This window comes from Eptesicus fuscus, chromosome 17, assembly GCF_027574615.1.
Source record: "Eptesicus fuscus isolate TK198812 chromosome 17, DD_ASM_mEF_20220401, whole genome shotgun sequence".
Taxonomy (NCBI): domain Eukaryota; kingdom Metazoa; phylum Chordata; class Mammalia; order Chiroptera; family Vespertilionidae; genus Eptesicus; species Eptesicus fuscus.
The window spans coordinates 41,349,490-41,364,488 of NC_072489.1; the positions used below are offsets into that span (position 1 = coordinate 41,349,490).

Genomic DNA, 14,999 nt, shown 5'->3' on the forward strand with positions numbered 1-14,999 from the left:
GGATAGCAGCCTTAATTAAATGTTGTATTAGTCACACAATAGGCTATGTGTGTTTATACCTGTATCTCTATCTTTATCTATATCTATCTATATATCTATCTGATTGCTCTTAAGTAATTGGCTCACACGATTATGGATTATGGAAGCTAGCAACTCCAAATCAGCAAGGTAGACCAGCATGCTAGAGACCCAGGGAAGAGTTATGCTGTAGTGAGAGTCCAAAGGCAATCTGCTGGCAGAATTCCCTCTTGATTGGGGGTCAGTCTTGTTTCTATTAAACCTTCAGCCGGATGAGGTCCACGAATATTATGAAGGACAATCTGCTTTACTAAAAGTCTACTGATTTACATGTTAATCTCACCTAAAAAAGTTTAAATGTCAAAAATAATGTTTAATTAGGTATTTAGGTACCATGGCCTACCTAAGTTGACACATAAAATTAACTATTATGCTGTATGAGACAAATGCAACAAATTTGGTCCCAGACTCTGTGAGTCAGATTCATCCGAGTGGTTGACAGAGCGGCACACTGGTCCACTTAGGTACAAATAGGAGTTCAGTGAAGAACATACAGGGCTAAGGGGTAGATTGTTGGGAGAGGCAGTTGGTCACCAGTCCTGATTGTTCTTGTATGTTCTTGATGAGTATGCCAAACTGCAAGGCTTATCTGTCTTCTGATAAAAAGTAGTTACTCACTCAGGCAACTAAGTCGGCCAAACTGACTACAGTGTGACTACCATATCACTGCTTACCCCTGGGGGGTGGGGGAGATGAATCGGGGAGACAGACTGCTTGCTATAATGTTTGCTACTTGCTCAAAAAGTGCTGGGTCCTTGCTCCTGAATTCATCAGCTGTAACTTAAACTAATTGTCTGTGTAGCATTCATTTGAGCCTATTACATTGCCCCAGTGTGACTTGGCCTCCAGAAGAACCAATGGAAATATGAGAATGCTCATGCTGCTTGCTGTGCATGAGAAATAAAGTCTTTTGTTTCTGACTCAGGAGTCTTGTATCTTCGGCCTACATCTATGAAGCAGCAAAAGGTAACATATTAGCTTGTAAGTAGGGTAAAATCTCAAGCCCTTCACAATTCTTGATCACTTTGGTGATGAGGATGGGAAGGTGACAATGACATGACTTTCTGAATAACGAAGAACAAGGGATTTGCAGGCCAGGTTTAGGGATAAACAAAGGTTTCCCAGGATCAGGCAGTAAGTGCTCTCACCCAAATAGTAGGTGAGGTTAGCTAATAAGTGTCCCCCCAATGTACTGCCTATTAACGAACAAAAGTTGAATTAATATTTAAAGGCTGAGCATTGAGAGGCAGGATTGTACAAATAAAAAAATAGTACCTTGACTATTGTTCACACTATCCAGGTGGGTGAGAGAAAGGATATTATCGTGACAATGGGGCAGCAAACCCTGCGACCCCCGCCTAAAATCAATGTGTCTGTTGTTACTGAGGCAATGAATTCCTAAATGAGTCATAATGGCCTTGAAATAAATGAGTCATAATGGCCTTGCCACCTGAAAAGGAATTTTGAGTAACTATAAACATTGGAAATTTATTTAGCTAAGCTGCCACACCATCCAAGACTGATAATAATAGCTAAGGCAATCTTAAAAAAAGAAAGAACATTTTTTTTTTTTTGGACTTACACTTCCCAACTTCAAAATTTAAAACAAAGCTAGATAGAGTAGTCAAGACAGTATGATACTGGCATAAAGATAAACATATAGATCAATGAAATAGGATTGAGAGTCCAGAAATAAACCCTTACAATTATGGTCAATTGATTTTCAACAAGGGTACAAAAACAATTTAATGGGGAAAAATAGTCTTTTCAACAGATGATGCTGGAACAACTGTATCTACATGTAAAAGAATAAAACTGGATCCCTATCTCACACCATATACAATATATATTTTTTAAATATATTTTATTGATTTTTTACAGAGAGGAAGAGAGAGGGATAGAGAGTTAGAAACATCGATGAGAGAGAAACATTGATCAGCTGCCTCCTTCCTGCACATCTCCTACTGGGGATGTGCCCGCAACCAAGGTACATGCCCTTGACCAGAATCGAACCTGGGACCCTTGAGTCTTCAGGCCGACGCTCTATCCACTGAGCCAAACCGGTTTCGGCCCATATACAATATTAAGTCAAAGTGGATCAGAGATCTACATGTAAGAGCTAACTATAAAACTCTTAGAAGAACACATAGGAGTAAATCTTTGTGGTCTTGGACTAGATAGCAAAAGCACAAGTGACAAATAAATAAATAAATTGGATTTTATCAAAATTTAAAACTTTTGTGTTTAAAAGACATCATCATGAGAATGCAAAGACAATACACAGAATTTGGGAATATATTTGCAAACCACATATCTGATAAGGGACTGTATTATAAAGAATTCTTACAACTCAACAATAAAAAGACAATTAGCTCCACTTTAAACATGGCAAAGAACTCAAATAGACATTTCTCCAAAGATTCACAAATAGGCAATAAGCACATGAAAAGATGCTCAACATCATTAGGCATTAGGGAAATTCAAATCAAAACCACAATGAGATACCATTTCACACCCACTAGGATGGCTAAAATTAAAAGACAGATAATAACAAGTTGATGAGAAATTGGAACCTTCATACATTGCTGGTGGAAATATAAAATGGTGAAGTCACTATGGAAAACAGTGTGGAAATTCTTCAGAAAGTTAAGCACATGGCCCAGCAATTCCTTTCCAAGGTATATACCCAAGAGAAATAAAAACATATGCCACATAAAAACTTGTACAGGAATGTTTAATAGTGGCACTTTTCATAATAGCCAAAAAGTAGAAACAGCTGTAATATCTGTCAACTTATAAATAGATAAAAAAGTACAATATATCCATATGATGGACTATTATTTAGCAATAGAAGGGAATGAAGTATTAATACATATTAAAAGATGGATGAATCATGAAAACATGCTAAATGAAAGAAGCCAGTCACCAATGCCACATATTATATGATTCCAAATTAGGAAATATTTAGAATAGGGAAATCTATAGAGATGTTAAGTAGATTAGTGGTTGCCAGGGGCTGAGGAAAAGGAGAATGGGAAGTATCTGCTAATAGGTATGGGGTTTTCTTCAGATGATATTCTAAAATAAATTGTGATGATGGTTGCACAACTTTATGAATAGACTAAAAACAATTGAACTGTACACTTTTAAAGAGTGAATTTAATGTAAATGCAAAATCTTGCTTACTGTCATGGAGTTATTCTCTCCTTCACCATCCCTGATCCTTCCCTTGCCCTCTACCCCAAGCTGAGGTGTTTTATTTAAAAATATATTTTTATTGATTTCAGAGAGGAAGGTAGAGGGAGAGAGATAGAAACATCAATGATGAGAGAGAATCATTGATAGGCTGTCTCTAGCAGGCCCTCAGGCATGTGCCCTTGACCAGAACTGAATTGGGGACCCTTCGGTTCGCAGGCCAATGCTCTGTACACTGAGCCAGGCTGGATATGGCCCAACCTGAGCTATTTTAAGGAAAAAGAAGACTAGATGTATGGCCGAGATCTCCTTCTCTATGAGGGATCAAAGGCCATATGCATCCATACAAGTATGCTAAAAATCTTCAGGGAAAAAGTAACTCAAACTTTTATGGCTCTATTGGATACAGATGATCAAGTCACCATTTCACTAGTTTGCTGGGGAGGAGGTCTCCTGAATTCAACTAATAAGATCTGGACAAGATTCCCAGTAGAAAAAATAAATCAAAAGTGACCTTGTGGATAACAGCCCTTTGGACCAGTTCAATAGATAATAATGGTTACTGTCTTAAGCACTCAAAAGAAACTATAAGGTATGGAGTGTTAGCATCCCCATTATACAGATGGTAGAAGATGAGGGAATCTGCCAAATGTGACACAGCAAGAATCCATATCTGTCTGACTCTAGAGCCCAATCTCTTAAGCACCTAGCTATACTACCTGCCTGTACTCAGTGTGCACACAGAAACTGACACTAAAAGCCTGCCTTCCATATTTCCATTACTGAGCATGTACTGCAATATCCAGAATCCCAGTCACTAAGCATCTTTAGTATTCAGTAAGCATTGACTATGAACAGGGCATTATGGGGAATATAAAGATAGGAGAGATGGTTCTATTTTTAAGGAGCTTACACTCAGAGAGAGGAAATAGATGTACCCGAACAACTCTAATAATAAAAGAAAGTTATTACTGCTGTAACATGCTACAAGAGCCTTGAGAAAAGAGGGATTACTCCCTGAATCATTTAAAAGTGAAATCGTGCAGTTTGATTATATTTAATAGGTTTTATTAATGTAAGCTTCAGCTAAGAAGTCTGTCTGAAGATACTGGTATGGAAATCTTGAAGATGAATCAGAAAATGTCAGAGTTGAAGGGGACCTCAGATCCTCAAGTTCACCCCCACATTTGAGGTGGACCTAGAGTGCCCATTGTTTCAGGATGAGTGAGTTGGTGGGAGAACCTGGAATCAGATCTAGAACTCCTGATCTTCCTTCTATCCTAAGGCACTCCTTCCTACCAGCAGTTCAGCATGGAATCAATGAGCTTTCAAATAACTTAATGATAGACAGTACTAAATATTTTGTTAATATCTTGATCGTCGAAGCAAGAGTTGAGAACAGTAGAGGTGGAAAAAGGTAATTTCTAATCTAATTGGGGCAAGTGAAAGTCTCTAACCCAATGATTCTGAATTCTGGCTGTATAATCAAACACTTGGGGAACTTTAAAAAATACCAACACCTGGCTCCTCTACAGACCATCTGAATCAGACTCTGCGGGGGTGGGAGGTAGGGGTGGGGGTCAGCATACGTATTTGTTAATAGCCCCAATGTGACTATAATATGCAGCCAGGTTTGAGAATCACTGCTTTAATGAATAAAAGTTATAAGGATTTTGACACCAAGGTAAGGGCAGTGAATTTTAGAGTAGGAGACAGGTCTGTTCACTCTCAATTCAAGTTGAGAGTGAGTTAAAATGGTGTGTTCTATTCAGTCCTTCCAATGCTTCAAACCAAATCAGAGGTAAAATAAGCAAAGACTGACAGTTGAAGATTAGAAAATAAGTTACCTAATAACTGACAGATTTTAAAAATTTTTATAGTGTAGCGCATTGAAATAAGAATTAAAAAACAGTCTGGCCTGTGTGGTTCAGCAGTTGAGCGTCGACCTATGAACCAAGAGGTTGCTGGTTCAATTCCTAGTCAGAGCACATGCCTGGGTTGTGGGCTTGATCCCTGTACAGATATCTGGAAATCAATTCAAGTTATGAAAAGTAGGTATTTTTTTGTAAAAATTCTATTAGTAGTTCATTAGAAGAACAAAAAGGAAAGCTGTAATTCCTGCACTTGAGAGGAATTGACTGCAAATGGTTAAAGACAAGCTAAAAATTACATTTTATTTGTGGTTCAGCAGTTGAGCGTTGACCTATGAACCAAGAGGTTGCTGGTTCAATTCCTAGTCAGAGCACATGCCTGGGTTGTGGGCTTGATCCCTAGTAGAGGGTGTGCAGGAGGCAGCCAATCAATGTTTCTCTTTCTTATCAATGTTTCTCTCTCCCTCTCTCTCTCTCTCTACCTTCCTCTCTCTATATAAATCAATAAAAACATATTTTAAAAATAATTAAAAACAAAATAACTTTTTTCCTATTTCTATTTTAAAATACTTTTTCTTTTAAAAAACAACAAAAACAATTTAGAAAAAGCATAATGTATTTTATTTCGCTCTCACGTTCACTTCTATCACAGGCCTATTTGTTAATTCCTAACCATTATAACCAGATATCACTGTGCCCTTAGTATTTGTAAATATAATATTTAAAAAGAAATAATCTTAAGTTTGTCATATTGTGGCACTTACAAAAGATCTTTCCAACCCACCACAGAGCATTCCATTTTTTTCTCCCTACTTTTTCTTACTCCCTCCCCCCACCCTTCCTCTCTTTCCTTTCAGATTACTTTTAGATTATTTTTTATAGTTTTAGGTGAGCTGATGGGGTTAGTGCAGATGAAGTTCTTATTTCCAGAGCTGGCCTTGCTCCTCCATCATCTGTAAGTGGCTTCTAGGATGGCACACTGTGCTCTTAAGTCAAATGCAGAGAGGCTGTAATTGCTTCTCCTCCTTAATTTATTTAGGTTGCTACACAATTTGCTGTAGCTGTAATCCTTCAGTACTGCAATCTGGGAACAATATAAATGGTTGATGGCAGAGTGAGATTTTCAATTGTTGCCTCTCAGTGATTCACATAATGTGCTGTCATTAGCATTCTGATGTGACATATCATGGTTTCCAGGGCTTATTGGGCCATTTATAAATACCAAATGAAGGTGTTAGAGCGAGTATTGCAGTGCGGTTCTGCCTTAATTGCCTTCACTGAGAAAAGGTGGCAGTGTTTTCTCTGGAGGAAAATAAAATGTAATTTTTAGCTTGTCTTTAACCATTTGCAGTCAATTCCTCTCAAGTGCAGGAATTACAGCTTTCCTTTTTGTTCTTCTAATGAACTACTAATAGAATTTTTACAAAAAATACCTACTTTTCATAACTTGAATTGATTTCCAGATATCTGTGCAGATATTCAAATATATATAATCTCACCATAGTCATGTTCAAGTTACTAATACTAATTATTCCTATGACTATAGAATTTTGTATTTTATAATGTGACATAAGTAATAATAGCAGCTAACATTTATTGAGTACTTACTATGTGGTAAAAGCAATCTGTCTAAGGGCACAGAGCTTGTAATTGGTAGAGCTGGATTTGAAACTCAGGTCAGTCTAAAGCACTACGTTAAAATACTCCCCACGCCCACGCCCCAGCATAGTTAGTTCCATTTTACAGAGGTGGAAATTAAGATACAAGCAACTGGAACCTTGTGGGGCTGCACTTTGAGCCTGCATCTGCTGATTTCAGGTGCAGAGCTCTTATAACTTCCTGAGGCAGCTTCCATCAGGGTGAGCTGTTACAACTGCTAAGGTCTATGCTGACATCCCATGCACAACATTCAGGTTGATAAATAAGCAAAGGACGAGGACTGTAGTAAAAAAAAAAATCAGAGGGGCTTCTATTTAAAGCATTAGGAGCAAAAGAGTTGCCTGCCTAGTTAGACAATGCAGGCACAGGCTCTGATCGGAGAAGTCAGGGTCTGGAGGCACAGAGGAGGAAAGAAGCAAACTATGCCCACTGGGCATGCGGCCCAGGCGTTCCAGCCACTGCCACAGAGCCAGCACAGTGATTGATCCTGCAGCTGAGGACACCCTTCTCTCAGCAGCTGCAGATCTCCACAAAGGAAGGCTGTGCATGGAGAAGTTTTGTCAGGGCCTCTAATGAGAGGATTGGGTTTCACATCACAGCTACCCCTAAACAGGTACACTCTGCTTCTTTCATCTTCCTAATGGCTCCCACGGGAAAGAAAAGAAAGAGAATGGAAGCTACACCAAGAAACAGGTCCCAGGGCTGGGTTTTGTACCTCCTCTGCCTCACCACCTCCAGCTTGAAAATTCTTTACATTTCACTCAGCCTGTGTGGCCACTGGACAGCAATGGGAAAAGCTTGCTAAGTAATTTTTCATAATTCATCCACCATGACTCCCTGGAAAAATTAACACCCCTGTAACTGCACATGCTCCTGCCTCTGTGTGGAAGTTCTTCCCCAGATCCTAAACTAATCTTCCTAAGGTTAACTTGCTCTTCCCCTTCAAGATCCAGCTCTGGTGGTGTCTCCTCCAGAAAGACTTTCTTGATGCCTGATGCCTGGCTGACACAGGCTGGCCTCTGTTCCTCTTCTGTCCTGACAAAGTGCTTCTGCCAGTTCCTGCTGACTCATCTGTCTTCCATCCATTCCTAAGCTCCTTGAGGGCAAGACAGCGAGTGCCTCCAGTGTCTAGCACAGTATCTATCTGGCATGGTAGCATGAGTGTAATAAGTGTTTATAAGTGAACGAATCAATCTATATATATTCTATATATATAAAACCCTAATATGCAAATAGACCGAATGGCGGAACAACCTAACAACCAAACAACCAAACAACTGGTCGCTAAGACGTGTGCTGACCACCATGGGGCGCGCGTGGAACTTGGCGGGCATCGGCTGCAGCGGGATGGTGGAGCAGGTGAGCGGGGCACCACACAAAGGTGGGGCGCCGGTCGTTGTCATCGGGGCAAGCCTCTGTTAATTACTGAAAATTCTTTACTCCAGTGTGCCATGGTCCCGCTGCTGGTGCCAGAGCCACCGCTCACACCCGTTGATGGCGCTGAATGATCGGGGCTGGCACCGGGGCACTGGCAGTGGGTGCAAGAGTTGGCTGCTGGCCCCAATTGCCCCTCAGGGCTTCTCCACCTCCCCCTGCTCCTAAGGGGTGATCGGGGCAGCAGCTGCCACTTGCACCCGCTGCTGGTGCCAGCCCAAATCGCTCCGCACCATCAGCAGGTGCGAGTGGGGCCAGCGATGTCAGCATGTGGGAGTGGCGGCGGCAGGAGCGGGGCTGCTGGCAGACAGGGGACTGGGGGCCACGGTGGGAGGGGCTGGGCAGGGGCGCAGAGGATGGGCTGAGACCCGCCCCTGTGCCCACCACAGCCTCGCGGCCCACGTTCTTTTCAAGGTGCACGAATTCATGCACTGGGTCTCTAGTTTATGATAAGTGAATTAGGCTGGAATAATGTTTACTTAACTATTGAAAACACAATCTTTTCAAAATAGTCTATTTTTTAAAATCTATTTTTCAGGTTATAGAAGCAGTAATGCTTGTTGTAGCAATTTTACATAAAAAATCCACAAAGAAAAAGAATAAAAACTATCTGTAATCCTTACTACACAAAGAAACCACTTTTAACATTTAGATGTAATCTCTTCCAGTAATTATCTATGTATACATGTACGTCATGTATACTTAAAAATCAGAATCTTATTATCATGTCTCATTTTCTCAAGGATTGTAACAGTATCTTTTGGAGGTAGACAGAGGAGACATTTTTATTACAATTTAAATGACAAGAAAATTGGAACCCAAAGATACACATCTAATTAATAGCAGAGCTAGGGCTAGAATCGCGAATCTTTTCATTATACCAGGATCCTGCTGTTCCCCGTGAGGCTTCTAATTAAGTGGTGTTCTTCACACAAGAATAAACTGTGCATCAATCCAGCATCAATAGGACATGAGTTTGTAATTGGATGTTCTTCCTCAGGTAAGGCACAGATTTAAGCTGATCCTGTGTCCATATCATGGCTGTGCATTATTTAACATTTCAAAGGGAAACAAGAATGGCGCACCTAGGATCTTAGTCCTATAAAAAGCTAACTAGCGAAGCTAAGCAGGCATCATTAAGATTCAATTTCTTTCCAATGTCCAAAAGACATCTGAACAGTGTTGGCTTGGATCAAATCCTGTTGCTATGATAACCACAGACATAGGTTTAATCCTACCATAGACTAGTGAGTTGCAGTACAATCCACAACCATTGACTGTATTCCAGAACAACAAGTGTTCAATAAGGTTGTACTGGGGTGAATTGAATGTTTATTATCATTCAGCAGAACAGTCAGCAAAACAGACAGCAAATATAAATATTCCATCACTACGCTCAGTATAGAAAAGGCAACCCAATGTGAACTAGCTTTCTATTTTATTCTAAATAGAAGACTAAATTGTAATCCCTCAAATGCAAACACAGACCAGATTGTTAACTCTGCAGAGGAGGGAACTATATCTTATTTATCTGCATACTAGCACCGAACTAGACACATTTGCAGTGTCAATGTTTTTTTAATTGAATTATATTTGCTAGGCTGGCGTGGGAGTTAAGAAGATGTTGACTAGTAATTCACTGTTCCTTTCCCTGAGAGCTCTGTAAATCAAGCTCTTAAAAAAAGCAGCAAGCTAAATTCCAAAACCCTCTCTTAGGAGAATGCCCACAACTGGTGGGGTCTGGACTATGTCCACTGGATGTGCAAATCTCTTCTGCACAAACATCATTTACTCCCAAGGGAGCCCATGACTGGCTGATTGGCTGTGGAGACTCACACGTTCCCTCTTTCCCAATGGCACGGGGTCAGGGGAGAGGGTGGGAGCTGAGTGATGAAGCACTGCTAAACTTAATGTTCTGCTCTTCCTTGGAGAAGGGAAATCTCACAACAGGAGGAGAGTGGGTACTTTTCTGGAGGAGGAACCATGAAGAACACAAAGAAGTTGAAAATGATCTTTTTTTGAAGACAAGTTTTTGGTGTATTTTTGAAGGGCCACTCACATATTATTTCTTACCTTAGACTGGACTGGTACTATTGGAATGGCCTTGTCAGAGCTGAGCTGGAATACTACAAACTGGGGTCAAAGTTGACTGAGTCAGTGGAAGGGTAATATGGGATATAGGAGCCTTTAGGCCATGATCCTCACTTTATAAAAATGTATCCTAGAACATTAACAAAAACAAAATGCTATCCTATATAATAAAACCCTAATATGCAAATCGACCGAACGGTGGAATGACCGGTTGCTATGGTGCGCACTGACCACCAGGGGGCAGACACTCAATACAGGAGCTGCCTCCTGGTAGTCAGTGCACTCCCACAGGGCGAGCGCCACTCAGCCAGAAGCTGGGCTCATGGCTGGCGAGCACAGCAGTGGTAGCGGGAGCCTCTCCTGCCTCCGCTGCAGGAGGGCACTAAGGAGCGAGGGGGGACTGCAAGAGGGTGCAGGCTGGGCTGAGGGAACCCCCCCCCCCCCCGCCACCACCACCGTTGCATGAAATTTCATGCACCGGGCCTCCAGTTTTCTAGTAAAAACCTTTCCTGAAATATACTGAGCTAGATTTGAAGGAGCTGGAATAGAAAATACTGATTTTTCTGGGAGGCAATCAAAACAACTCAGAAATCCCCTAAGCTTTTTACAAATTCTCTTGAAGATTTAGTTGCAATATAAAACCCACACATTTTTATTGGCAGTGTTTGGTTATCAACTGCACAACTCTCTGAAGTGCCTCCTATACAATTCCCAGGTCTGTCTCTGTTACACATTCCCAGGGCTGCTGGCAGGACCTGTCATGTTGGTGCCATGGTCTAGCCTAGTAAACTTTCTCCAGGGGATTTAGGACACACTCTCCCAGCTTCCAAGTTCTCTACTTATAAGGTGCAGAATTTATTAGTGTAAAGAAAGACAAGAAGAAAGACTGCTACCTTTTTAAGTTCATTTTACATATGGTTTCTTTATTAGAGCTTGGTGTTTCCAGAAATACAGCTGCCCAGCTCATTTGTGCTAAATCAGTGGGATTTGTTTCAGCTTCCTATGAGCTTCTGTGAGCTCTGCTACTACTACATATCAACTGAGGTCTTCTGTGCCATGCTTTCTAGGGAAGCCACCTGCAGCAACTCTCATTTGGGGGAAAAAGCCATGAAGACTTGCATCTTTAACCTGCACATAACCATGCTTTGGAATTCAGGATTGTCCAGTTCTAGAAATCAAGCCTGACTAGTTACCCAAATACCATCTTTTTCTAGTCTAGGTTTTCTTCTCTTCAGTTCCTTAAAATACCTATTTCTATCTCTGGACCCAATTCTGAGGCAAACATTGGCCTCAGACCATAGCATAGATACAACAGAGAGTACTGCAAGAAACAGTGCAGCACGGTGAAAAGAAAATAGGATTTGGAGCTGAGAAACTCTTAGAGTTCCAGTTCTTACTACTTGTCTGATCTTGGATCAGTCACTTAATAATCTTAGTTTTTCTTCAGCAAAATAAGTATAAATAGTCATACTATCAGACTCTCTGCAGAGTAATTAGGCCAAGTGTAATTCTTTTGTTTGCATGTTTATTTTCCATTTCTCAGTATGCCTCATTAGATTATAAGCTCCAAGAGTTCCTTATCTCTTTGGTTCATCACAATGGCCCCATTGCACATGATCAAGAAGAGTGAATAAGATTTGAATGAATAAAGGAAGGAATAAAGCAAGAAGGAAAGAAAGAAAAAAGGAAGGACAGAGGGAAGGGAAGACAGTGTTCAGAGCATTATTGATGTATGTATATGAAAGTGGTATATAAATTAAATATTGTCCACAATATTAAAGAAATTATAACTCACATTTGATGTATTAATTACATGAAGGTGATTTTTAAAAATGTTACTTCCCTCCATAAAACCGTCCTATGGCTTTTCATACTACTTACAGGGAAATTCAAATTCCTATTAGCTTAAAAAGCCACATGTGATCTGACTCCAGCAGGGCTTCATGTCCACCCAGTCTCCCCTTCCCTGCCAGGCCCCGTCACTCAGCTATTCTTGTGTTTCCTCAAACATGTCTGCTGTGAGGACTTCATGCTAGCTCTTCCTCTTCCCGAAAGCTCTTCTGCAAAATCCGTATGGCTGACTCCTTCTTTTCACTGGGCTCTTAGCTTCAATGTCACCTTCTCAGAGAAGGCTTCCTTCTACACACTTTCAAGGAGCCTCCACTGACTTCTTGTTATAGCACTCTATTATTTATATATTCACTTACCTATTATTAGTCTCCTCCTCACTATCTGATGATCAGTAAGTATTTTCGTATGACATTATATTGGTTTAATGTACTTTTCTAATTATTATTTTGTTTATCTCTATAAGTTTATGAGCTCAAAGCAAGCACAAAACCCTATGGTTCCAAACTAAAATTTCCCTCTCCACCCTCTGTACCCAGCGCCACCTCCTTTCCCCCCTCCCCCCACTTTGAGATAGGCATCGTGGCTCTGTGAATAAAAGCAACTGTGCCAGTATTGTGATTGAATTGGGAGAGATGTGCAATAAGTGATGCAATAAATGTTCAGAACTCTGACTAGAGGGATTGTTTTGAGACATGGAAATGGTGCTGTTGGTGGCCAAGCTGTTCTCTGTTCCAGGTTTGGAGGCCTCCTGGCTCAGTCCTGGACTTAGGCAGAGGGAAGCAAATGGCAGGAACACTCACTGGTTCCACTGGATTTGTTTACTGTGGACCTTGGGGGAGCAGAAATTCTGTAGAAAGAGCACTGGACCAGAGAACAGGGACAGGTCCTAGAGCTGGCTCTACCTGCCCTTCCCCCCACCCCAGGTTATCAGTCCCTCTGTTATACGAGGTGGAACTAGATCATCTAGAAGGGGGATCCTAGCTCTGACATTCTATGGGTTAATGAGAGGAGTCTGACCTTGCATCATGACCAAGACATCTGTCAAAAGGATGGCCCAGGTAATATTTCTGGTAAGCACAGATTTTCTGGACTAAGTGGGATTTTTTTGACTGTTAGTCACTGGACAAACCCAGATCTCAGCTTTTGCCATTCTTCCTTAGCTTTCTTTCCATTTCCTTTGCTTTGCTAGAGAAGTTGGTGCTCTGGAAAAATCCCCTCATTGTCACATAGGGATCTACATCTAACTGTAAGTGCACTTCATTCAGCCACTCTCCAAGGGATGGGCTCCTACTGTATCTGATTTTGGCCAGCACGCTCCCATCTGCTTTCAACATGTTGTATCTGACATTAACTAATGTCTCCTATTAGCATTAAAGAAAACAATCTGGAAAAATTCACTCTCAAGCAGAGTTCAAACAGGCCACAAGTAGATGTGGAATCTCAACTGCACAAGATTTCTTAAAATTATAGTAGTAAATAAATGTATAAACATGTTATATATAAATGTGTGCATGTGTGTGTATATATATATGTGTGTGTGTGTGTGTGTGTGTGTGTGTGTGTGTGTGTGTGTGTGCGCGCATACATGCACATGTAGAGGTGTGGATGGTTGGGGGTGAAGCCAAAAGTCTGTGAAATGGGTCAAGAATGCTTCTGTCCAATTCATGAGATTAACTGGTAACAGAAGAAAAATTCTCCCAGAGTGAAACAAGGCATGATCAAAAGAACCGAATGACATGGAGAAGGAGCTGGGAATCTTTATCTCACACTTACTGGTAATGGGTTAAAATTCTGGTCCACGAGGTGATTGTATCCATGGTCAAAAAATGAGTGCCGTATCACAACATCAATGCCCTGATTGGCCAGCATTCCTAAAGTGTTCAACCATCTAAAAAGAAGGAGGGAAAAGCTACATCAATACATTTTTAAATAGCATATAACAAACTCTACAGAGTCTGGCTAACACACACATATATACACTAACCACACTCACCACCAAATTTACCTCATGCTTTAAAGGAGATTATTTTAAGCATTGAATACCCAGCTGGAAGAGATTTTAGAGATTATCAAAGTTTGCCTCTCACTTTATAGGAAAAGAAACAGAGATACAGGAGAGTAAAATGAATTGCCCTTGGTTATAAATAGCTTGTTGCTAATGACTTACCTTTTATTCCTGTAATATTCAATATTCAAATGAACACCCTAGGCACTTGTAAACATCATTATTATCCCCTGGCCACAGGATACACAATCACAGGAGCACACACACTATACTTTCATCACTTGAACGCTCCTGCTTTCACCCTATGACTGTGCATGAGGCTTTCATGTGTCTCTAATTCAAATATTCGTATGATCTGTGCAAGAGTGGGACAGTCATTTGTATCCCTCATATATTACCATCAGCAGTCGATGCAATAATAATTGTATTCACACTATAACTTATACAGGGATTCAAGTATGCTACCATCACATGCATATCACAGTGAAGGACCTGCATTGCTCAAACACTTACTGCATACCCCACTATGCCAAACACCCACTTTCCAGGGTATGTTTTCCTTCAAAAACACTATTCTCTAGGTTCTTCCAACACCCATGCTAACTCTGCCTTCATTATTGACAAATTCAGTTCATTCTTTTCTCTTTCTACTTCTGCAACTTAGGGAAACTTCTAATTGTAATAATATAAGTGTAAGAAATATGACTGAGAGCTTCAGTCTTCTCCATATAATATTGAGGCATTTCATAATATTTTCTCAGCATATGTGTCTAGCTTCATCTGTCACCTTTTCTTTCCTTTTCTCTCACCCTAAC

At 40.6% G+C, this 14,999-nt stretch overlaps 1 protein-coding gene across 1 annotated transcript in view; it reads right to left on the minus strand.

The window, feature by feature from the left end:
* The window catches only part of HPSE2 (heparanase 2 (inactive)), a 538,739-nt gene that overhangs the window by 109,554 nt on the left and 414,186 nt on the right, over positions 1 to 14,999 (minus strand). The window contains exon 9 of the mRNA XM_008144163.3: positions 13,953 to 14,067. Within this exon, the coding sequence (XP_008142385.1) occupies positions 13,953 to 14,067 (115 nt within the window). The remainder of the gene's footprint in view (positions 1 to 13,952; positions 14,068 to 14,999) is intronic.